The sequence below is a fragment of the Dioscorea cayenensis genome, chromosome 4 (genome assembly GCF_009730915.1).
Source record: "Dioscorea cayenensis subsp. rotundata cultivar TDr96_F1 chromosome 4, TDr96_F1_v2_PseudoChromosome.rev07_lg8_w22 25.fasta, whole genome shotgun sequence".
Classification (NCBI taxonomy): domain Eukaryota; kingdom Viridiplantae; phylum Streptophyta; class Magnoliopsida; order Dioscoreales; family Dioscoreaceae; genus Dioscorea; species Dioscorea cayenensis.
The window spans coordinates 959,228-985,040 of record NC_052474.1 but is presented as its reverse complement, the minus strand read 5'-3'; the positions used below and the strand labels follow the sequence as shown (position 1 = coordinate 985,040).

General features: G+C 34.1%; 3 protein-coding genes and 1 long non-coding RNA gene across 7 annotated transcripts; 2 read left to right on the top strand and 2 right to left on the bottom strand.

The window, feature by feature from the left end:
- The first annotated feature begins 853 nt into the window (after nt 1-853).
- On the top strand, nt 854-4,488 carry LOC120259352 (vesicle-associated protein 2-1-like). Its single transcript, XM_039266940.1, has 9 exons — nt 854-971; nt 1,078-1,147; nt 1,237-1,307; nt 1,597-1,678; nt 1,806-1,921; nt 1,995-2,141; nt 2,234-2,260; nt 3,413-3,487; nt 4,159-4,488. The coding sequence occupies exons 2-9, from the start codon at nt 1,093-1,095 to the stop codon at nt 4,291-4,293; spliced, it is 708 nt and encodes a 235-aa protein (XP_039122874.1). The 5' UTR covers nt 854-971; nt 1,078-1,092; the 3' UTR covers nt 4,294-4,488.
- A 3,253-nt stretch (nt 4,489-7,741) lies between these two features.
- Nucleotides 7,742-11,257, top strand: LOC120258260. Of its 4 annotated transcripts, none has more exons than XR_005535967.1 (3): nt 7,742-7,888; nt 8,253-8,451; nt 10,815-11,257. It is a non-coding gene; the product is annotated as an uncharacterized LOC120258260 (long non-coding RNA). The 4 variants fall into 4 exon arrangements; XR_005535966.1 differs by having other exon boundaries at nt 7,742-7,884; nt 10,821-11,252; XR_005535964.1 differs by having other exon boundaries at nt 7,742-7,884; nt 10,815-11,249.
- Nucleotides 11,258-12,190: 933 nt separating this feature from the next.
- Nucleotides 12,191-14,453, bottom strand: LOC120259578 (transcription factor MYBS2-like). The gene is made up of 5 exons (XM_039267213.1): nt 14,171-14,453; nt 13,093-13,304; nt 12,849-12,932; nt 12,594-12,713; nt 12,191-12,481 (listed from the first exon to the last, which is right to left on the bottom strand). Exons 1-5 carry the CDS (start codon nt 14,406-14,408, stop codon nt 12,194-12,196), a joined length of 942 nt encoding a protein of 313 aa, XP_039123147.1. The 5' UTR covers nt 14,409-14,453; the 3' UTR covers nt 12,191-12,193.
- A 3,366-nt stretch (nt 14,454-17,819) lies between these two features.
- LOC120257843 (phospholipase A1-Ibeta2, chloroplastic) lies at nt 17,820-19,599 on the bottom strand. The gene is given in 2 exon segments (XM_039265123.1): nt 17,820-18,935; nt 18,937-19,599. Coding segments are annotated over 2 exon segments (1,584 nt in total). The 5' UTR covers nt 19,522-19,599; the 3' UTR covers nt 17,820-17,936.
- Between the last annotated feature and the right edge of the window lie 6,214 nt (nt 19,600-25,813).

The following is a 25,813-nucleotide window of genomic DNA, read 5'->3' as shown; positions in this document are numbered from 1 at the left end:
TTGATCTCATTATAAAAACCATTCTTATTATATTAAACTATTTTGAAGTTTTTCCTTTTATCTGCATACACTCACAGGAAAAATATAGATAATTATTAGTGCATTATTATTAAAACCTCTCAATAAATCATTGCGATTATTTTTATTTTTATTTTTATTTTTAAAGTAGATAAACGATAATTTATTGAAAAAGTAAAAAAAAATAGAAACAACAAAACTAGACTAACAAAAATATCAACAAACACAAAAACAATGAGCTAAAGAACCAAGCCACAAATTAAGAAACAATACATTAACCAAAATTGGGAAAACAATCAAACAAAATAAAAACTAAAACAAATATAAAAGTACAACAAAACAATGAGAAAATCAAATGAAAAAAGTTGGGGCAACGGACAACAAATCAAGGAACACCAATGAAATTATGAAAGGAACACCAATGCTTGATCGTCAGAAGAAAAAAGAATCTCTGAGGAATATGCCAATGCAGCAGCGTTGATGAGATTGCATCTCATCGGCAAAATATTTTCTTATAGTTTTGTCTATTTTTTATCTTTGAACTTTACATTAATCCAAGGAATTAGTACGTGATTTATTTTACAGATTATTGAAAGATACAAAGATAATGCGTTGCATGTGGAAGTGAAAGTACAACTAATTTTTTCTACCCAAATATTTCAACAAATCTTTTTAACAAAAAAAAAAATATAATTAAATGTAAATAAATTTTATATTATTTTTTTTCACTTAAATTAACAGGACAGTCAGCTTCCTAATTTCTTTTATTAAACACTTCAAAAAAAAAGCGAAATTATATATTTTTCACCGAATTAATAACAAGACAGAGAGAGAGAGACAGAGAGTGGGTGGCTTGATTTGATAGCTCCGTCGTTGTCGCGTTCTCCAGTGAACACAAAGGCCCGGTTTCTCGGAGAGACCTTCTCTCCGCCTTGATTTCTCCGCCTCTCGAGGTTTCAATTCCCAATCTCTTTCTCGCCTTCTCTCTTTCTCGCTGATTGGATGCTCTAATTCTTCAAAAAATTGCTCCACTTTCACCAATCCGGGTGTTTGATGTAGGGTTTTGGAGCAACGATGAGCGCCAGCGGACAAATGATCTCGGTCAACCCCGAGGAGCTCACCTTCGAATGTAGTGATGATTTTTCCCCTTTCTTTTAATTTCAGAAGTTTTAGGAGTTCGTGGTTTGTGAAAATTTGTGATTTTTTTTTTATGAACAGTTGAGCTTGAGAAGCCCTCTTATTGCAATCTCAAGGTCGTCAACAATACTGAACATCATGTTGCTTTCAAGGTAACCGAAAGCCTGGAGACGTTCCGTCATTGCATTGGTTTTCTTGAAAATTATGCCTTTTTCTTCGTATGTTGTTTATGCGGATAAACTGTGAATTTGGTACTTTTGTGAAAAATTTGAACTTTGATAACTCGTTGCTTGATTTTCTGTGTTCTTTTATTAATTTTGAAGTAATTCTTGAATCCTACAATAAGAGGGTTTGTAGTCGACTCTCTTGTTCTTTTATTTAATTCCTGCAATAATGTGATTTGCACTAAAATTTCATGAATGGTTAATGCATTTGGTTTAGGTGAAAACTACTTCACCAAGGAAGTACTTTGTCCGGCCAAATACTAGTGTGGTCCAACCTTGGGATTCATGTACCATAACAGGTTCTTATCCTGCTTGATTTCAGTGTGGCTTGTTGTCATTATAGCGGCATTTTTTATCTGCTTGTCTAGTTGATTTGTTAATCTTGTTCATCATTTCTTTTTTCCTTTTTCTTTGGTTTTTCTGAAGTTACACTGCAGGCACAAAATGAATATCCACCTGACATGCAATGCAAAGATAAGTTTCTCCTTCAGAGTACAAAAGTGGCCCCTGTTGCCGATGTTGATGAGCTACCTCCTGAGACGGTGAGCTAATGGAAGCATCTGTTATGCCTTTATTCTTCAATGTTTCAAATCGCTCTTCTGTTATTGACTGCAGTTTAATAAGGAGGGTGATAAAGTGATAGAAGAACTGAAGCTTAAAGTCATTTACAAAGCTCTTGTGCAATCAAGTGCTGGAAATTTGGATGAGTCATCCATGACATCAGCCTCGAGGAACCTAAGACAAAGTTCTGAAAGCATATCGGTAGGTGTTGTCTGTTGTTGTCCTTCTTCATTCCCTTCTAGCATTGACTCAATATTCTTGTGAAGAAAATGAATGTCCCTCTTTAAATGCAGGCTCTGAAGAACTCAAACATACAAGAAGTAAGTTACAATTGTGTTTCTGTTTGCTCTTTTTTTATGACTTTTGTGGAACTACTATGCTGTTCCTTGAATAGTGTTTTATCTTTTCATCAATTAAGAGGACAAATATTTACATTCACTTCTTCATTGTCACTGTTTCTTTACCCTTCCCATTTTGGTCATTATTTTATCGTGGCCAATGGCAACATAAGTGATTAACCAAGTTGGTGTTGATCATTTAAAGTCTACTGTTTCTTCTTTTATTTCATCCCATTGCTACAAATTGGAGATGAGGTTGCTTAGGTTGACTTGCAGATAGTAATGTCTAGGATGACCATTTTAATGTCATGTAGATGACGCTTTATCTGCTTCTATGGCTCAAATTTTTGTGCCATTGTTCTGTGAAGAGAGATTATTTTTTCAGTAATGACTTGCTTAGATTATCCAAATGTTAAACCCGAGGGAGAAAAGCATTTATTTTACTGTGCTGTACTATTATCTAGATTTTTTGTGCTTGATTAGAACAATGGGTGGATTGTTTTCTATTAAAAAACAAATTGTTTCACATGTCAAGAAAATTAGCGGAATTATATGTTATCATTGCGGGTAGCTTTTCTTGAAGTATTCATAGCCTCATTATTTTTGCTGTTTTATTTACTAATTTGAACATCAAAGCATTCAACTACGGCTTGAGAATTTTGACTGTTAAGTACCTTTGCTGCTTACTAACACCCATTATGCTGAGTAATCTACATATTTAGTGTGTTTTTGGTAGGTGTTGTCTGTTATCTTTAGGAGGCATTTTAGCATGGAGGATGACTATACTGTTGACCATCAATAGAAACAAACACAAGTCTTATGTTAGCATTTCAGTTTGCCTTCCAGGTGTTAAATTTATAGGGGTTTCTGTCACATTTTGAATGTGGGTGAAGGATTGTGAAGTCTGCGGTCATGTCTGTTCCCTGTGGTTTCTATGGAATATGAAAAGATTGTGTTATTAAAACTTTAAAAGACGGCAGGTCTCTCTGCACTTTCATATTGTTCGGTTCTTTACCTCTTGATGTATTTCTTGTTAACTTCTGTGAATCTTTTGAGTCTTCTTTCCTTTATACCATTCGACAGCCCTTGATCTGTGCTGGTTAACATATTCTTGAATTGGTTTTAATAAACCAGATACAAGAAGTACAGCGCTTGAGAGCTGAAAGGGATACCTCTATGCAACGAAACCAGCAATTACAGCGGGAACTGGTATTTATTACTGTATTACACTGCCTTTTATTTTTGTTGAATGCTTATTTAATTTGTGCTTCAATTTTTGGGCCTTCTAGGCATGTTGTTCAGGCATCACTGAATCCCAAAACAAATGTTGTCATTATATTTTAGTATCTTTTGTGGTTTGGAAAGGGCTCTTAAAGAGTTACATGGTGGAGAGGATTTTGTAAATTCTAATCGAAAATAGATAGAAGGGGCATGCTACAGCATCATGAATGGTTGGAAGAAGACAAACATGCGGTTCTCTCTTAACTTCATTTTATGAGTTCCTAGTGTTTTTTGTTGATAGATCATATATGTGAATTTAGTGTGGATATGAATCAGACCATTGAACAAATCTTTGTGATATAAGTGATATATATTGTCCTTCACAAAAATAATTGATATGAGTTCCGTCAATAGTTAAGAACCATCAGTGTACCATTTTTTTATTTTCCTGGGTAGCCAATACATATTGTGATGGTACAAATCTTGAGATGCTTCTCTTTTACTTATCAGAACATCACTTACTACTTGTTTCATTAAAGGTTTGCTTCGATGTTTAATTGTTTATGGAATTCTTCATACAGTGAATTTTTTGAAACAGCCTTGCACAAGCAGTATTTTTATTCCTTTCCTCTTAACCAATAGTGTGAAAATTGTTCTAGGAAACATTGAAGAGACATAGAGACCGGAAAGGTGATGCAGGCTTTTCATTGACTTTCGCGGCCTTAGCTGGCCTTGTTGGTCTGTTGCTGGGTATGGTTCTGAAATATACATTATCTTCACCACCACCGGCATAAAAACAGAATGTTTATGTAATGTAGCTTTTGTTGTTGATTATTAATGTTTTTGTTCTCCATGGTATCGAACCCCTGTAATGCCTTTGTATTAATTTTTTTTTTCTAGGATATGCTTCTGATTTTGGATTGAATGCTGTACTTTATTTAACCGTTATCTTTCTTGAGAATGAACAAAAGGTGAACATGCTTGATGTAGCTTCCTCCAAACTATTCCTTCTACTAACTGTGTTGTTCAGGGATGTATTTGTTAAGTAAAAATTTCAGATGGCAGTCATTCTTTTTTTCTTTTTTTCACTCACATCGATGTATTTGTGTTTAACTACGGTGATTTAATTCGATGCGATGATGAACAGTTGTAGCTTGGATCAATTTCAGCCATTTGATCGAAGGGCCTGTGTGTGTTCTTGTTTATAAGCAAACTTTTAGCTACTGATTTTGGTGTCAAGTTGAATATTTGGCAAATTTTTCAATTTTTTTAGTCTAGTTTTTAATCAAGTTTTTTGATTGATTCAGTTATGTTTTCACAAGAATTTATTAATTTTTTTGACAGATCTCTGTTTGACGTAATTTCTAAATTTTTTAGTTTTTAAAAATAGTTGTGTTTATATCTATTTCTACATATGAAGCAAAAAATATCATTAAATAGCGTAAATTTCTAAATAAATAGATGCTAATTGTAAATATTAAATACCAGTGAAATGAACATAATATATTAATTATGTGATGTATAATTATCTTGTATATATATAGGTATTTCCAATGAACTCAAAGTTCGGAATATATATATATATATATATATATATATTTATATATGCAAGGTAACTTGTTTAATTTGTATATTTTGTCCACGTGAATTTTTTTTATTTATAATATAGATAAGCCACTTGTCTCAATAACTATGAGAGAAACTTAATCATTCAATCTTTTATTTTAGACGAGAAACAAAGTTGTCTTTCTTATTTATGAGGACTTAATAAGTGTGAGAGGACTCAATAACTATGAGATAGTTAATTATTCAATCTTTCATTGGGGACTAAACAGAGTAGTCATTCTTCTAATGTGAAGATGGTTTTTCTTCATTAATTTAAACATATATTATTTAATACCCACTCTTTTGATAATTTTATCAATATTTTACGTCCACATAAGACCAAACAAGTTAATTTGTTACATGTGAAAATTTGTGGGTTTTCAATCTATTACCCTTATAAGTTTTAAGCACAAGAAAAAGTAGATCACAGTTTCCTTCTACAAAATTCTTTACGTTTTTTTTTTAATAAATATTGTTTATCCACCATTTAAAAAATCTTTACGTCTGGGACTTCATTATTCATTATGCTGGAAAAACTTCCTAGCCTTCATTTTGGGGACCAAACATGAAACATTTTTTGGGCATTCTTCTCTCATTCCTTGGGTTCATCTTCTCTTCCACAATCCATTTCCTATTTATGGATTTCCTGGATCCCGTCTCTCGCTCCTCAATCTCAACCTCTCTGGGACTTTATCTCCCGTGCAATCTTGTGGAACATTTGGCTTGAAAGAAATTCTCGTATCTTTCAACTACTTGCGTTGCCTCAGTTAAGTATTATTTTTAAAACTGCTAATATGCTTCTATCTTGGTTCCCAACAGCTGCAGACAGACATCAACAACCTCTTACTGAAGCTTCTCAAAAAATCAAGCATTATCTTGATTTCTTCAGCGCAAGAGCCTCTAACTCTGCGGGCGAGCTGGATCGCAACGTCTCCCAGGAATAGTCGACCCACCTGTTCTTCTAGTCAGGCCTAAGACGCAAGACGGTGCCTTCCACCTGATTAGATCTTTACCTTCTCTCTTTTCTTTTCTCTTTACTTTCTTGCACTTGTACCCCCTCACTTCTGGTGAGGATCTTATCTTCCTTGTACTGTTTCTCCTTTTTAATAAATCAGTGGTTTATCCACTCTTAATAAAAAAAAAATAAAAAATTCATGTTGACTATATATTATCCATCACAATTTAATGTACGTTCTAACCTCAACAAAAACTTCATCACTGCATTTAGTTTCTATAAATAGCAGTATATTCACCCAAAATCTTCTCATGATAGTCTTTCCATATATATATATATATATAATTTTCCTTCAAAATGTCAAGCTTGCAATTGACACGCCCTCTTAATTCCCAGCAACAAGGAATGTGTATGCAGTATGCTATGGAGTATGGACTGAAAATCAAACTAATGTACCGATGGTTGATTTCTCTAAAATTGCATGGTCCCCAAAGATCCACAATAGTTGATGATATCCATAAATCCAAATACTGATCACTTTGTGTTTTCAATTAATGAATATCAGGTATCTGATGGGAAGTTATGCAGAACAAGTAATGAGAATAGCAGTGGATGTAACTGAAGTCATTGTGGAGAGTTTAGGCCTGAAAAACACACAGTTGAGGAACAAGATGAATTAAGGATGGTATGCAGTTGATGACTGTGAATTCATATCCTGCAGCAGGAAAGAATAAAAGGAGTAGTTGATATGCCACCACACAGTGACTCTCCTTCATCACTGTCCTTCTCCAGAGTTTTGAAGGACTGGAAGAGTGGGACATGACTACAAATACTTGGAACAAGGTTCATAATATCCCAGGTTCATTGCTTGTTCATGGGGAAACTTAATTTCTGGAAGAGCTCAGTAATGGAAGGTACAAGAGTGCAGTAATTCATAGAGCTAATGGCTTCTCACCCTGATAAGATGAGGTTTTCCATTGCTAGTCTTCATAGCTTTACCATGGATGAGAAGGTGGCTGTTGCTCATGATGAACTGGAGGATAAACAGCACCCAAGATATTACAGAGATTGCAGTTAATTTCAAGGACTTCCTGGGCTTCCTCACTTCTGAGAATGTTACACTTGGACAAGGAAAGGAGCACTTGGACACTCTCAAGATTTTGTGAAGTTTTTGAAGTTCTCTCAAGAGATCAATCAAGTTCATGAGTTTTTTCTTGTGTTATTGTTCTTTTTATTATCATGTTGTTCTTTGTTGTATCTGTTCTTGCTCTTGTTGTTGTAGTAATTATTTTGCATGTTATATATGTATATGATTGTTATGGTTTTACTATTCTATATAAAGAATAAAGAAAAACTCTCAAAATTCCATCTTTATAACGACACTGTGAAGCTTGTAGTCTAGCGGTATTCCGGGTTCTTTCGTTGGAAGAGACGCGAGTTCGATTCTCCAGAACGTTGTGGTAATTTTTCCGCTCGCGTATGCCCCTGAGGGTTAGCGCTTGTCGCCCTACCTATAAAAAAAAACACACACACCGTGAAGTTTAATAATTTTAAAGCTTTAATAAATGGAAAGTGAAAAATGGAAAAACAGGGTTTTTTTTTCTTATTTAAAATTTTCCTGATAAATAAATGTAAAAAGGAAAAAAATAATTATTTATTTAGTATTAATTTCTCAAAAAGTGTAAAGCTTTCACTCGAGAGGCACAAACGCTTGGTCTCACTCTCAGCAGTCATCAGTCTGGCGGGATTCGTCGGCGATGCTCTGGCGAGAAGAGGGAATCGCCGGCGTTGATGGATCACCGGCCTCTCTTCTGCTTCTCCACGAGTAGGTCTTCACCTTTGCCTTCTCTTTCCTTCAATTGCTCTTTTTACTAAGGTTAGAAGGCGGCGACGAGTTCTGTAACTCTAATATTTTATAGGATGCTATGGTTTATAGAAACCCTAATTCTGTCGGATTCTGGATTACTTAAAACCCTAATTCTTTATCTTGTGTTTTGTTCGCTGTGATCTGTATCTCTGAGTGGTTTCTTTTTGTTTCTGAACTTTTATTTGTTGCATTTAATTAGGGTTTTGTTTCCTCGTTTAACTTCTTAGTGGCAACTAGCTAGTAGTGGATTTTGCCTGTAATTTGGTATTATTTTAATTTTTCGCTAATGTAAATAATTGATGGTTTGTTGTTATGCTTGCTGTCAGGCTATTCTTTCTCATTGAGGTTGAAGACAATTGAAATGCTAAGAATGGATGATTTTTTTTTTTTTCGAAGCAATGTGGACAAGCAATCTTAAGAGCTCAGGTGCTCAGTTTGAGAGAGAAGTTGGGTAAATTCTCTATTGTGGAAGTAGTGGATGAAAGTTTGCTAGAACTTGTTGATTGTATCTGAATGTTCAGAAAGGTACTTCATTTGCTTTTCAGTATAACCAATTATGAATTTATATCTTCATATTTTGTGTGAGACTTTAAGATTGTGTTTATATCATTCTTGCTTTGATATCATAAACAGTTAAATGCTTTCTTTTCTTTCTTTCTTTTTTATATATCTCTGCATGTTTTCTAATTCTGCATGTCTAGTATGTATTGTTTATGAAATTTGGAAACTAATTAAAATGGATGTCAGCATATTTTGTCGTATTGAGCTCATGTTGCCGGTGGAGCATGATACGTACTTTTTAAATTGCTACCTATGCCATATTTTGTTGTGTTCAATGATTGTGCATCTTCTGTGGACCTTGGTAAGAAGTTTTGCATGTTGTCGTTTCTTTTTGATTGCTTGTTTATGACTATTGATAGGAATGCAAATTTGCCATTATTCAATCATAAAAGGAAAGAGGGGTGTTTTATCAGTTGTTTGAACTTCTTTGTGCAATAGCTTGGATGGGTACAGCAAGGAACAGCAGGGAATGCACATTGCTTGATAGATTTATTATGTAACTTGACAGAAATTTTTAGCTGTTATTGATGTCTGAAATGATAAACTCGGTTTCCTTAGCACTTGGAGATGCTTCATACTGGTTGCAAACAAACTGATGAAGCCTTTAAGCATAAATTGTTAATTTTTGCTCAGGCTGAGGTTTAACTAATTTTGAAATAGGCATATCGAGGAACAAGAAGAATTGATAGAGGATATATCTCAGTGTATATTTAACCCACTCTTATGATGCTCATCAACCATCAATTGACAATTATATGTGTTTTTTTATATATAATTTCCCTCTATAATTTATTATCTTTCATATACGAGTTGCTAAATCTTTGACATCAAAATTCAACTGAATAGCTTTCAGGAAGAAGTGTATTGTGTATTTGAAATATCTGTTATAGTATGTGTGCATAAATTGATTATCTCAAGCTATTTGTGTCTTTGGAATCCTTTTGTTAATATTTAGTTACCCTTGCAGAATATTAGTTAGCTTCAACTTTGGACTCATTATACAGAAACTATAATAGGCATTTTTCTAGATTTTTCTACTGATGTGAATTTACAGACAAGCAGATTTTTGGTGCTCAGAACTATGTGCCTTGTAAAGTTATAAGAAGATTCATGGCAATATATACATGCACATCCAATATTTCTACTTTGGGTTTTTAAGTTGTGGTCAAACTATGAATGATGAATGTGAAAATTGAGTGTTCACCGACCCAAGAGACACATCTTAAGATGGAGAATCTATTATCATCAGTAGAACTCTTAAATTGGAAGTGGTTATATGGAAAATTGGAGTGGAGCTTTGGTCTAAGTTCAAATTGGAGTAAACATGATGTGTAGTTTATCAGTATGAACAAGCTTGTGATGTTTAGCAGGTTCAAGTCATTTGCAAAAGGAAGTTATATGTCATGGTTTATGCGACCGGATGTGTCACCCTTAGATCCTTTGTTTACCTTGGGCAAGCTGATTCTAAACCACAAGCAAACTTTTATTACTGTCAAGTCGGCAGTGGTATATATAGTTGTGATTGTACGCAATTTGCATGGGGTACTTTTTGTGCTAATAGTGGGTCTTTTAGTCGGTAAATGATAGGATTAGACTTGATATTGAGAGAGCAATATGAAAGTAAAGGTGTCTTCGATCCTTTTAGACTTGGAAACTAGAGTACTTTGATATGATATCATAATCTTTGTCTGCCTTTACTCTGAATGTTTTCACATTATGAATGGAATGATGGATGATGACATGAGGGCAAGAACATGTTTCTCATTTAATTTGCATCAAATTACTTATGCTGTTGAATTGAAAGAAAGCTTTGCTATTTTTTCTGTGTGAAGAATTTAATTTAATCTAGTTCTTGTCTTAAAACTTGTTTCCTTGACTTGTGTTCGTGGTTATTTATCTTTGCCCTTAGTTGGGGTTATATACAGATATTTGGCTTATATAATGAATACTTGAAGCTCTGTAGTCATATGAGATGCTATCTATCACTCCTATCATATAAAATAATATTTCAAATTGTGTTTAGATGAAGAATCAACTAATTAATTTTGAAATTATTTTATTTTATAAAAATATAAATTATTATAAATGTTTTGAAATGGTTTTATGTCCAAGGAGGAGACACACTTGACAATGTGATTGGTAACCAATCACTCTTTCAAGATCAAAGTGTAAAAGGTTCAAGAGCAACAATGATTAATTGATTGTTGATTGAATATCAATAAAAAAAATTATTAGAAATTTTCCAACGGTTCATTAGTCACTAAGAAATATTTTCCTATGTTGCGCTTTTAAGTGATACAACTTTTTTTTTTTCTTTTAATTTGTAGTTGCAGTTCCAAACATGGCAATGGATCAGCAAGAATTCGAATTCCGTCCGGGTTGAAGGTAAACAAGAATCACAAAAGATCAAAAAGGTTCCATCTCAGCCAAATAATGTAACAGGAATCAGATATTCTTGGGGCACCAGCCAAGGATAAGCTCTTACTGCCCACACAAGTAGCTTTCTCTTCAAAGAAAGGGTATTCTTTTTTGTTTGTTTCCTTTTCTTTCTTTCTTTTTTTTATTTACTTTTTCTTTTCTTTCTTTTTATTACAGACGTAGTTGATAGTTTGCATCATCCAAAACTTAAATATTCTGGCTTGTGATTGTGACCGTGTTACAATTTAAATATTCCTTTTTCTATTTTGATTTATTATATTTATTGTAATTATTGGCATAATCGCCAGCCATCATCAAGTTGTTTCTTGTATCATACGTTGCACTAATATTTAATTTACTTGTCATTAAAAAAATATGCTAGTCTTCTTGTTAATTGCTACCAAACCCCCCCCAACTGCAGTACTAGTGTAATAATTCCATTAAATTAATCAATCTTATAATCTTCAAGATTTTAATGCCAATAGATAAAGATAAAGAAGGAGATAAGCCCCTATCCATTCTTTTCTTACCAATAGTTGACTTATCATCAAAAACCCAAACAGATGTCCAAAGCTAAGAAAAAGCTAAGAAAAAGCCCCATAAAAAAATAATAATAATAAAACCCATCCATATTAACCATATAGTAGAGAAGAGAATCTTTAAAAGCATGAGACAGTGTAACATTGGACCTGACCCACCACGTGAGGCCTTAATAAGGCATAACCCTTGATATAAAAAGTTCACATTTCATCCACTCCCTCTTTCAATCTTTCTACGCACCTTGCCTTGATTTCCAACCAAATTCCTCATCTACCTATCATTCAGGATCTCATCTAGATTCTATGGTCCCAAGTTGGCACATGAGGACAAAGCTCTTGTAGCCCTAAATGTAGCTTTATTTACAAAGTTTAAGTCATTGGTGGTTGGCCCACCCACACCTATTAAATGGACAAGTTTTAATATCTTCTCTAAATCAATCAATACCATCCAAACCAGAGGGGACACACACAGTGAGCTTACAGTCACACAAACACCTGACCTGACCTGACCCCTCTACTTACTGTTGCATACAATGAGAACAACAAACATGATCATTTATCATAGACTTAACATTTTTTTCTTTATATATATATATATAATCTTTTGATTGCTTCACCTACTTAATCCAAAACCTGTTTAGTTAGAGCTTTTGATTCCATTCCATTCCATTCCATTCTAAACGAGCATCTGTTTATTTCTAAACATGTCTTAGAGGTTGAATAACAAAGAGATAATTTATAAAAATGGTTTACACCATGATCACGCTGGAGGAGGCTTGAGATGATAGTTTGGAAAGGGTGTGAGGCTGAGGCGGCGCAATGCTGAGCTCCAGATCACTGGTTTCGATCAGAGACGATGTTCCGGTGGCTGGTTGTGAACAATGTGGATGAGATAAAGACAGCTTCAGGAAATCAGGAGCACAAATGGTGGCCATGGGATCATGTGATGGAGCTACTGACATGTCCTTCATATAGTGAGTTGGAACAAAGGACAATGCTGGCATTGCCTGGCCTTCTGTGGATCCTGAAGCTCTCACCTGTTAATCATTCTAACATTAGCAACATATCTAAGCAATTATTTACAGCATGGATATTGGTACGAGAATATCATTTTATTTCAGTATTTGGACCACATCTTGATTATCTTACCACAGGATCAGCAGTACTGAACATAGGAATAACATTAGAATTCATCACAAGGGGTAAGGCTGTAGGGCACTCTGAGCCTCGGGATGCTATTTGAGTTGTTGTGGAAGTTGAGGTCCCCACCTGCAAATGCCAGACAATTTAATTATAAAAACATCAAGTTGTTCCTGAATGAGCTTGCTTGCTTTGTTTTCATGCAGATAAAAAATTTTAAACAATGAATATAACAGGACTATACAGGGAGCAGAGGAAGCATACCAAGTGAGGATTGCTCAATTCCTTGACTTCATCAAATGAATTCATAGGCATTGTTGGGGTAGTTTCGTTTGCAGTAGACTGGGTCTATATAATTAAATGAACAGATGAGTTCAAACAATGACGAAATGCAAAAAAAAATTGAAGTATTAGTTGAAGTCAATGACAGTCTATTAATTTCTTAAGTATATTGAAAATGATTACGATGATGATAAGGCAGTAGGTGAAGTCAATGTTAGGGAATTACTTTGTCATTCATCACAACATCGAAGAGACTCGATCTTCGCTTCTTTTTATTAGGGTTGCTCTGTCTTAGAAAATACTTTTGCGCATGACTAGCCACTTGAGTTGGGGTTCTAGTTGTCACAAAGTTCTTTGAAATTCCTCTCCAGTCTCCTTTCCCTAGCTTCTCCAGTCCAGCCAGAAAGGTCCTATGTTCTTCCTCAGTCCATGGGACCCCTAGATAAAATTATGAAGGAAATATCTAAATCATCAGAAATTGCAAAGATGATATATAAAAATACTTTCTTTCATCCACCATTAACATAAATCAAACTTTGAGGAAAACAAAGCACTGAGAAATTGAAAGATTCCTAAAAGAACATGATGATGAAGACCAAAAGAAAGATTCTTGCAATTAAATGCTGGTTTCTAGTACTAAAACAAACACATACCCAAGCAAAATATCTTGAATCTATTCACGAAAATAACCCCCAGGCCAGAAGAAAATTACCATCTATTGTGATTAGACTATAAACTGATCCCCATCGTCCAACACAAATGGATATACCATAAAATGGTCAAAGTTCATCCCTTGCAATAAATTCACAATCTTTTAATTAGTGTTTAATTACTTCACACTTCTTCTTCATGTTAATCATGCCCAACCAACAATTTTATTTACATTTACATGAAGAACAATAAGCACATCAAAAAGGGACACTAAAAAGGAAGTTTCTAAACAAATCTGGCAGGCATAAACAGTAAGAAAGTGCTGTCATATCAAGAACCCTTACATAGAAATTCCTTGAATTTTAAATCCAATACCACTAAAAATAACCGCAATTAATTTATTCTTCTAGATTTATGTTCATAAACATCTAAAATTTCACCTCTCGTGATATCAGATCAGCAAGTTCACAAATTGATCCAAAATAGAGAACAAAAATCTTTGGAAAAAAAAAGTTTTATGAGAAATTCTGCAATCAATTAAAACATAAGAAACTTTGGACAAACCTCCATTTCAATTGCTATAAATCGAAAAACCAGATCATCAACACTCAAAAACAATAGAAAATCTAAAGATATAATAAAAGATCCAACACCTCGCTTCCTCTCTTGTCCAACCCTCCGTCTCGATGACTGGATCAACCCTCCATCGGAGAGATACCCATGATCTCCAGCTCCACTCTCTGCCGCAGGCTCCGCCGCTGCGAGATTCCCCATGCTAGAGCTCTTCCTCATCACCTCCTCCTCCTCTTCATCAACCCCACTACCCATCCTCACTTCTCCGATCCGAACCCCAAAAAGCTTCAATCCCTTCCTTTCTCCCTCTCTCTCCATCTCTCTCTCTCTCTCTCTCTCTCTCGCTTCGGGGATGAAGAACTATGAGCACCCAACTCGTTGTTGAGGAGTTTTATATAGGAGAATGATTAACAAAATGGGCTTGATTTTGAATATAATTACGATAATGCCATTCTCGTTGAACGTGTCCTTAGCTAGCATGTCCTTCGGATGTGGCTGTGGTCACCCCTCCCGTTGTCATTACAGCTCATTTTAACCTTCCTTTCTTTGAACTGCATTAAGGATAAGCCTTTCCTTAAATTATCTTTATTTTTTATTAATCTCATATATTTCATTCCCAAACATTATCCCCTTCCATCACTACTTTCCTTTTTTTTTCTATCCATATTTACTAAATTTATAATTTTTTAATTCTTCTTTTTTCAAAGTCCTCTAAATCTATTGATGTTAATCAATAAAATCTAAATAAATTATTTAAGTAATAAGTGGTTTTATCAGTATTGGTGGTTGGTCGCAAAGAAAAGTCTACAAATAAAAACTACTCCCAATCCAATATCCACATCCCAAATAGATTTGTGGGAGGTAAGTGCACCGGAAGGTTAGCCGAGTTCCATTCTACTATAATGGATACCCCCTAATAAGGCAAGAAGATCCCGCACGAGCCGGGGATATCGCATGATATAATTTTACCAAAATGCCCATGGTCGGAAGTAAGAATATCAAAAAAAACCAGAAATGAGTAATTACTAAAATGCCCATAGTCGGAAAACAAGAATATCAAAAAAAACCACAAGGACCCAACTGTATGGATTAGAGATCTTTTCGGCCAATCTCTTGCACGCGGCTTGACTCAGAACTTTCGGTCTACTCTGTTTTCATTTTATTTTACAACCTTTTTATAAATTTTAATTTACTGTTTCATAATATCAATATCTAAGTTCATGATTAGAATTTAATGAACAAATCTTTTTGGAAATTTTTAAATCTTGTATGTTAGTCTTTGGTATATTTAAATTGTTATACATGGTGTTATTTTTTTATTTATAAAATAGTTAGACAATAATTGTAATATGAAAATTAATATGAGATGGACAAAATTTGAACCCGCCGCTATCTTCTACTGCCAATGGATTTGCTGGCCCTTGTCTTATTCTCTTGTCTTACCTCTTCTTTTTAATTAACATGGTTAATTGAACTTAATTCACGTTTTATATATATAAAGATTCCGTTGGACGGGTTGCATCCGCTCGCTTGAGACATGACAAGCTAAAATTTATTTATTTTTTTTTAAAAGAAAGAAATACATATGAAAAAAAGTAGTACACGTTTTATCCAAAGAAAAACAAAAAGTAGTACACGTAGAATTGACTAAAATAACAACAATAATACAAAATGAGTTAAACCACAAAATGATGATAATTAAAATCTATGAGATAAGAGAAAGTCGGAGTTATTGTTGTGGACCAAAATCTATATTCATCCAGTGGTATATTGATAGTCGGGTCTTAATAAAAATTTTTAAGAGTTCGAATCTTGGATGATGGTACATTTCTAAGATTGTGAGTTTGGTTATGTGCGGATGATCTCATTACCCATGTGTGCGTGGACTCCGCTCCCACTTACTCCACCGAGACTTGTACACTCCCTTCTTTTCTTAGCAACTAGGTCGCTCATCTTGACAAAAACTATGAATTATAGTGGAAAATCAAACATTGTTTGTTACTTGTGGGGAGTAGCAGAACTATAAACAAAATTTAGTTGGTACTGAATTCAAAATTTTAAAATTTTATGAGTATTAAATAACTTTATTAATTTAAACTTGAGATAATAATAATTAATAATTCAAAAATAAAATATACATCCATCTACAAATTTTGGTTTATGTGTAAAAAAATCTATCATATTTACATAATTAGCGAATAACTCAACTAACAATTAAATATTAAATTGATAAATAATACAATTTAAAAACAACTTACCACAAATTCACAATATAAATTAATTTATGCAATAATTATTTAACAAATAATCTATAAATAATCAATTTTCCTTATCAATTAATCACAACAAATATCTAACAGTTTTTACAACAATTTTCATAACAAATAATAAAACAAATATTTAACAAATATCCAATAATTATTTAATAAATATAAAATTTTTGTAGACTACAAAAAAAATTACACAAGATTAAACAATTAAATTAGATAAAAACAAATTGAAAAAAAGTAATAAGTCCCTGCAATGAAAAATAAAATATAAACTCGGAAGAGATTGAGCAAAGAAAAAAACTCACAAACTGCAATGTTTTTTTTTTAGATTTTGATATAGCAATTGCAATTTTTTATATAGTTTTATTTTTATATTTATATTTATTATTACTATTTTTAAAATTAATATCCTAAAAATCTATAATAATTTATTGATAAGTTTAATTAAAAAAATATATCTAAATATAAAATTTTAAAACAAAAATATTTGAAGATTCATATTTGGTTAGCCATATTATTTATTATTGGCACCGATATGAATTTTATTTAATATAATAATCTTATTATAATTATTTAATTTATTTTAAATATTGTGGGTAGAGTTTTGAAAAAATAAATAAATAATATCACTTTTCTATACAAATTATAATCATTAATATTAAATAATAATAATAATAATATATTCATAGGCAAGAGGGTGCTTGAGCACACCCTTGACCCGCTCCAGATCCGCTTATGTTTGCGGGAGTTCTTAAGAGATTAGTCATACAGTAGGAACAATCTTTTATACTAATAGTCGAACAAAAAAATTCAAGTTATACTAGATGGTAAAAACTTTTTAAAGTTTTACCTTTTTTTTATTTTATTTTATTACTATTAGTATTTCAAAAATGATAATGTTAAATTATCATAATTGGAAAAAAAGTGCGAACAACTATTTGTTTATTATAAAAACATATTTTTTCAAAATTTTATTTATTTTATTAAATGCTAAATTTATATATTATTGAAAATAAAAAGTTATCGAAATAAACTAATGGTGATTGAGCCTAATGGCACTAGGTCCTCTCATGGAGACAGGGTCACCTTATCTTGTATAGCACTAGGTCGACTCCCCTCTGCACAATAAAGATTTAAGGTGACATTTAGAAAAAAACAGGCGCTTGTTTTACGAATACACCATATAAAATATTTATTTTGGTGCCCATTAATCACTTATAACAAGTGGCATGCCAATGTGCCACTAACCACTTAAAACAAGTGGCTCTTATTTAAAACTGTATTCTCTTTTTTTTTCAGAAAATAATTATAAAATCAAATATTTAAAATAATTGGCCAGGCCCCCTAGGCTTAATTGATAAAATTTAGATTTGTTAAAGCACGCATGTTATTGTCCCGGTTAACCGACCGCGAAGCAATGTACCGAGTTGGCGTTCATTGTTATTGTCAATAATAAATATAACCTAATCAAATAATGAATTCATTTAATCCAACAAAAGTATACATCTTAATCACATTCACATTGATAATGATACACAATTAATATAATCACAAAACGCACACGGATCACGATGGACTAGCGAGACAGGCTGGGCACGTTACTGTTAGACCGAGCCAGCGCCACCGGTTGTAACGGGCCCAGACTCAGTTTCCTGGCCGGGTTATGGCCCGACCCTAACCCAAGTTGTCGGGCCTTAGCCACAAAAACCCCTCTCATATTAGCCCGTTGCTGGTCCATTAACTTCGCAATACTTCTCTTCGCGTTAGCCCGGAATGGGCACCCGGTGCCCATGAACCCGTCCACTAGATGCAAGTATGCCTCGAGATCGTGACAACAAGCCACGTCAGCATTGGGCTTCAGATAAGGCGAAGCACGTGAGTCCACACGCAGCTCAACCCCGACATCAGCATACGCGTCCTCCCCTCTCACGTGCGAAGGCAGCACACCTGGCACTTTTGTGATGACGTCATGAGCGTTGACTACTCTCAAAACCTTGACCCGCTTCTCCTCGACTCGGTCAGCGAACGCCTTGTTCCCGACCCGAGGCCCGCCGAAAGAGAACACGGCGATTGGCGGCGCGTTCTCGACGGCGCTGCTAAGCTCGTCGGCGACAAGCAGAGCCAGAGCTGCTCCAAGGCTGTGCCCGGTCACAGTGATGCTCAGTTCTTCTCCGGCGTACTTGTCCATTAACCGACGAACCTCTTTAACCACAGCGTCAGCGAGGCTGGAGACTTGAGAGCCTGGAGTGTTGAAGAGATTCCAGAAACCACGCTCGACCTTGGCTGCTCGTTGGCTCGACGGATTCACACTGGAGTCGTCGGAGACGGTGACGAGACCTGCACGGAAGTTCTCGGCCCACTCGAGACAAGTAGCAGTGCCGCGCAGAGCGATGACGATGTCTCGACGACCCATGCGTTGTATCTCCCTCTCGTTATCGCAAACGGCAACGTAACCGGCCCAGCTAGACCGCTCAGCCATCCATGGTGCCGGAGCGAGAGGAAGAGCCCAGGAAGGGAAGTCTAAAGAGGAGGTGACGTGAAGGGATTTGGTGACACGGTAAGAGCGATCAGGGAGGAAGAAGGGGACGAGGAGAAGAAGGGTTGGAGTGGAAAGCGTTGTAGGCAGCTGTGACGAAGTCGCCGCAGCGGAGGAGTTCTCGGCGGAGGTTCTCGTCGAGAGGGTCAAGAAGACCGGCCCAGTTACGGCGGCCGTGGAAGTCTTGCCATTGAGAGGAGATGGAGGTCTTAGGAGAAGGTCTAGGAGAGTCAGAGAGGAGACGTTGAAGATGAGAGAGGCTGCGAGGGGACATGTCGATGTCCTCAGCTGAGCGACGAAAGGAGGGGAAGAGGAAAGGAACGTTGATGGCATGGAAAAGGCCGGGAGGGCGTGGGACGTGTGGGTCGGGGTCGAGAGGGAGGGAGTCATTGAAGGGGAGTGATGGTTGTAGGGGTTGAGATGGGAGTGGGGGATGTTGGGAGTCAAGAAAACGGTTAAGGTTGGAGAGGTGTTGGCGAGTAGAGATGGTGGTGGTGGTGGTTGTGGTTGGTTTGAGAGGTTGAGGACGGGAGAGAGGATTGAGAGGAGAGCAGCTGCGCTTCGGGATGGTGGTGCGGTCGGGGGACACCGGCCGTGGTGGTGCTGTAACTGTGGCGAAAGCCATTAGAGATCAATTGAGGTGGCTAGCTAATTGGTTTGGCTTAAAATTTGAAGATGAATGGTTGGTTGATAGGTTGGTTATTGATGTACTTGTTGATTATTTATAGAGACTGTGTTGGAACTTGGATGACTTTTTGTTTGGAAAGGTCTGGGGAGTGTGAAATGACATAGCTGGGCTTGGTCTTTTTTTAATTGTTAAATTAGCAGCAGTAGTAGGCCAATGGGATTTAAATATATTAACTCGCTTTAATAGTGGGAAATGGTACTTTAACTCGGATTAGGAGAAGGATGGCGCGCATTGAATGAGGAGTAGAACAGACCGATGAGGGTCAAGCTAATTAGCATCATGGGGAATAATAAATATGCACAAATGATGAAATAATTGTTGTATACAAACTGAACGTTAAGGTAAAAACTAAGATTTATTAGAGTGATAATAAGGGTATACAAGTAATTGACATAAATAGTTTTACTAAATCAATATTATATTAGGGTGAAATATTCTTATTACTTACAACAATAATATACGTTGATTGAGATTGAAAAGATCCTTTCTTCCTGCATGATTTTTTTTAGTGAATAAAATAGTACTATTTTTTTTTTTAGGGATTATTTATACAAATATTTATTTATTAATATTGTTATTAATTTGAGTTGAGTTTGATGCGTGTTATTATGCTTTTTTGAATGTTGTTATACTAATACAATATGGATTGGCATCCCTATCACCCCTTAAAGTAGATGTCATATCATTGTTGTTATATATATATATATGTTGTTATATATATATATATATATATATATATATGTACATTTAATAAAAATAGATAAATAACAAATTTATTAAATAAAAAACAGTGCAACCAACTAAGTACAAATAAGTTATAACAAATTGAAACTCTCACCAGAGATGAGCGCAAGAACAACTAAAGAGCAAAATAATAAAAAGATAAAATGTCAATAAATCAGCTCTGTAGACAAAAACCACCAAAAGAGAATGCAGATCTATAAAGCTGTGAGTAGAAATCTCTACTCCAACTCTGGAATAGGATCTGGTTCGCCGGATGTGTTGGAAGCCCTAGCGCTGATGAAATTTATAGAGCGCTTGATCTTTTAAGTAGCCTCAGGCTGAGTCTGGTGATGATTATCAGATGTTGCTGAAAACCAAGAAAGTAGCATATTATCAATTTTTTATCAGTAAAGAGTGAATAGGAAGTGCTGTGAATTGAAATATGCAATTGTTGCATGACAGATTTGTGAGTATGTTTTATTTTTTATTAGATTTATTTATTATTATTATTTAAAATTATATTTATTTTTAAAAAAAAATAATAATAATGTGAGTATTGGGTTCGTGATGAAATGGTGACGAATTTCAAGAAAATTGTTCAAGCAACTCAACTGTCAACTCGGCTAAGGATCTAAAATTGAAATTAGTGTTTTGAAATGATGATTATAGAGCTTAAGCATAACGATATATAACCCTTTCTTATCATACATTTTTAGCGCCGTGAATGTACAAATTGCACACCAACTTGCAAAAAAGGAAAATGGTCATGCTTTCTAAGCAGCAGTGAGGGAGACATTGATCATAATGGGAAATGTCATGAGGAGATGATTTGGTAGAAGAAATTGATGCAATGATTAGTGGATATATGTGTTGTGATAATTAACTTGAAGTAGAGGTTAAGGTTAACGTCAAAACTTACTTGATGAGGCGTTAATGAATGACTCATGGAATAGTCACACGAGTGATGTAGCATTCACAATGTGTGTAAGAAAGAAAGATTATGTTTCAAAGAACTATTTGGGAAACTTGTAATGTAAATATAGTATTACTTAACTTTTAAAATTTTTGGCTCATTAATTTTTGAAATAAAACATAAAAATTCTTATAATGAGATAAACCTATGGAAATGATTTGAATTTGAAACTATTTATTCAAGCAACCAGAATTGTGTCGCTTTAATCAAACGAGGTTATCTAATTTAGTTTTAAAAAATTTTTAGTGGATAAACAAAATCACCAATTAATAATAAAAAACAATATGAGTTTATTATGTCGAATTTACATTTATTTTACTCCCTGTGATTTACTATGAAAAAAACATATAAAATAAAATAAAATAAATGACACGAGTCACTAGTTATTATCAAATATTTGAATTTGTATTCAAAATTAGGCTATTGACCTTTAAAGAGAAGTCTGCCTCGGAAGTTCGGCCTGTTTGAAAGAGGCACGTACACATTCTGTTATTTTCATTTAAAAACAAAACTTAAAATAAAATATCATTTTACAAGTCAAAAACGTACAATTCTATACGCGGCCACGCAACACTTTCTTTTCGGCACATAAACTGCGAGTAAATACTTCAGAACAGATATCTTAAAGGCAAGTAATTAATTAATTAGCCCTCCTTTATTTTATGTCTTTGATTAGAAAATGTCTAAAAAGATATTTTTTATAAGCTATCCTTTTTTTTTTCCTGAACGAGTGGAATAACATGCACTTGGTGGTTTAAGAATGAAACATTCAAGAGAAGATATCTTTCTTAACACGTAATCTCAATCCACATAAAACCCGACCAAGACCATCCAACAAAAAGTTGGTCAGTTTCATGGACTTCCAATATGAGTCATACAGATTTAAGAGTCAATAATTAATATTTGTTTTATTTTTCAACTTAAAAACTCTCGGCTTTTCTTCATTTTAAATCAAATAGAACGAGTCTCACCCATCTCTTATTTTAAAACTCTCGTATATATTTTTTTAATAAAATGGATAAATTTTTTTCTAATAAATATGATTTATTTATTTTTTTAAAAAAAAAAAAATTAAAAAATAAATAAAATGAATAAACCATAATTTTTTTATTGCAGACAAGTACAAATTAAATAAACCAAAATAAAACAAGAACGAACAAGACAAATAAAAAAACAACTACTGAATAAATAAACACAATACAATCCTATTTTTTACATACATATCTATTTCATCAAGTCTCTTATTTTGTCTATAGTTATTATGAATTTCCAAAGTCATGAGTAATATTTCATCAAACTCCTCTCCCAGATTGTGCTTAGATGAGTGTGTAAACATTTATTTGAGCATGGATGAACGAAAGATTCAAAAGTAAACGGATTTTTTTTTACTTTTCAAAAAATTGAATAATTTAAATTTTTTAAAAAATAAAAAAAGAAAAAAAGGAAGTTATATTGCAAGATAGAAATTAAAACAAACACTTGCCTACCAAAAGTATGTTCTGCACTTTGTCAGATCTAGTGCTATAATCTGTCCAAAATGAATGCAAAGCCAAATGCTTGACGAGGAATTAAAAAACAATTAATTTAATTAACCCGGTTATAATTACATAGGCGTTGCTTTGTATCAAGATAAACGGGATGATTAATATGTAAAAACTACTTTTTAAAATGAAAAAGGTTAAAAAGTACAGTCTATTGTCTTTGTACTGTTTTTTTCCCCAATTAATATTGGTTTATTTATTATTATGAAAAAAGTATATATAGTCTATTTTGTTCAAGCCAAACATTCATATCAAATTGGTTTCCAATATTGCATCAGCAAAAGCATAACAAAGCAATAAACGTTTTGGCAACAAAAACCTTTTCAAACATTGATTAAGGTCACTGAGGTGATCAGCTGTTGAACATTGAAGAACTCTTTTCAAAATCACAAGTTTGCATGCTTTGAAGTTCTTAGTTAATTGATGGAAATGAATAGCAATGTTCATCACCATGCACGTAAGCATTGTGGATTACGTAGAAGACCATATATTATAGCTACATTACACGCATTTCCAAACAATACACTTAAAGCCTTATTCTATAAACAGTAATTTCCCAGATGTTTCACGATAAGACCACAAGTTGGCAAGGGTCATGAGCCATAAAGCCTTTTGACAAGAAACTGCAACTAATTCAAAATTAAGCAAAGATATAAACAAATCTGAGATGATCCATGTTGAACATGTAATTTGATTGTTGACTTTTAATTAGTTATTAGAACAACAACTTCTAATTATTTATTGTTTGAAATGTTTGAGGATTAATTAGTCAAACGTAAGGTATCTATGAGCTGTCTTTAATTAATTAATTTGAACAACTCTTTAATTTGTCGATCAACGACTCCTTGAATTCTTCCCAAGTGAATGATTTATATTTCCTTTGTTCACCTCTTTAAGGCATTCAGTAACTCATGCAGCTGAGTATTCAGTCAAACGTGCTGTTTCCTGGCCTCAAAAAGTAATTAAGCAACTGGTAATTAACCTTTTTTCTACCACTGCGGTAAAACACCACACTATTGAGACACGCACTTGTCCAAGCCTGCATGTTTGCATGCTTGCATGCATGCATGTTAAAATCAAGCATAAGTTGATTAGAAATTCTAAACATGTGACACCAAAATGATATTTATGATTGCTTACACCAAGTGTATCTCCAAGTTTGTTGATAATGAATGAATTAGGAGCAGGCTTGTTTCCATTAATCCATTCACCATCATCCTTTTGAACTTGAAGTCCTGCAGCAAAATGGTTAGTGTACGGGAATCAGACTGACTGCCTAATCCTAAACAGTTGTCGATCTGGAAGTAGTGGGCATGCATGGTGGATACTGTTTCACTCATATCATCATGTTTAATTAATTTCCTTAATTTTCATTCAAATTCTTAGTGGAAGTAGTCATCAGAGAGTCCTAACCCATGAGCTATATAACATCTCAAGGATATATAAACTCTTAAAGCATCACTGTAACTATATATATATAACTCTAAGTTCTAATTATAGAGAAAGAACTATGTATAAGTTGCTATATATGCCTGAAAGCTTAATGTTGATGATTTTGAGCATAAACTCTTTGAGCATAACAAGTAACAAGGTGAGGAGGTTGAATAAGTTGTATGCTCTCGGCCATGGAAAGTTATACCATAATTAAGCTGGGTCGGTTGCACTGTTAATTAATGTACACTAATGTCAACTCCTTTGATCTAGCTCCTTAATTTCAGCTTGATCTTCTCCACGTGCGGGGAGGCTGAAGAGCTTTGAGCATTGCCTTTTTCATGTTCTCAATGATGTCTGTCATAAGCCATGATCAGTGATTGCCATGCAAGCTTCATCATATGCATGGCCTGTTCAGTGCTCGAGCATCCTTACTGCTCTCAGAGTTACTATTGTGCTTGAGCTTTGGCCACTCATCTTCAGACCATATGAAGTCTTTGATGGATGGTTTCTTTCTTCACAAGCAAAATGCTCAGCCATTAATCTTGCTACAAGTACTTCTTCTTCTCCAGCCATATATATATATATATATACTCGGTTTTAGTTGTCTCACTCCTAATATATGCAGAGAAATTTCATATATATATATATATATATATTTAAATATGCCTTGATCTCTTGGTTTAAAACCTCAAATAATAAGGCAATTAATCCCATCCATGTGTATATGGACAGTTTGGATGTCTTAATTACTCCAGAAGAAAGAGGTTTTACACACATATATATATATTTAAGGGTCGGTTATCCGATAGCTAGCGTTGGTAAATAATTTTATCTATGGCCGTCCTCTCCCATCTGTTAAATTTTTCACTCAAGAGAAAAGAGGTTTTACACATAAATATGATATATGGTCGGTTGTTTAGAACGTTGTCTCCACCGTCCAATCTTATTTTTACTAACACCTCAGCATAAAAACAAAATTTTTTTAAAACTAACCTACCATTTTAGCTGCCAAGTTTATATATGCTCATTCTTTTCCCTGTCTCTCTAGTAGTTTTTCTCCCTTTATATCTTTCCATCCTATGCAAATGTTCTTGTATACATACATAGACATATATACACATATTTATATATATGTGTATGCATCATGCATGCATGCAAATATGCTTTATTCTCTTTGTGCTGTTCTTAGAAAACAATTAGGAATTGAAGACATTAATGCTAAGCATATCTGGAACTTATTGCTGGCTAGCTGGTTATGTGTGCGTTACTCTTTTGTTTGCCAGCTCAAAAAACAAATAATAAGACAATCCCAGATTCCCATGCATATGTGTATATATATGGACGCACGGCTTAGATGTCTCACTTATATAAAAAAAAAAAAGAAGTTTGATATGAATACTATACATATGTGCGTGTGTATATATAATCTCTTTGCTTTGAGCTTAGAAAACAAACAGTATTTACAGTAAGACATCTTTGTTGACAAGCAAAAACAATTACGACCATAATAGGAAAGCGATTGTGCTATTATAACGAGGAATATATATATATATTTTGA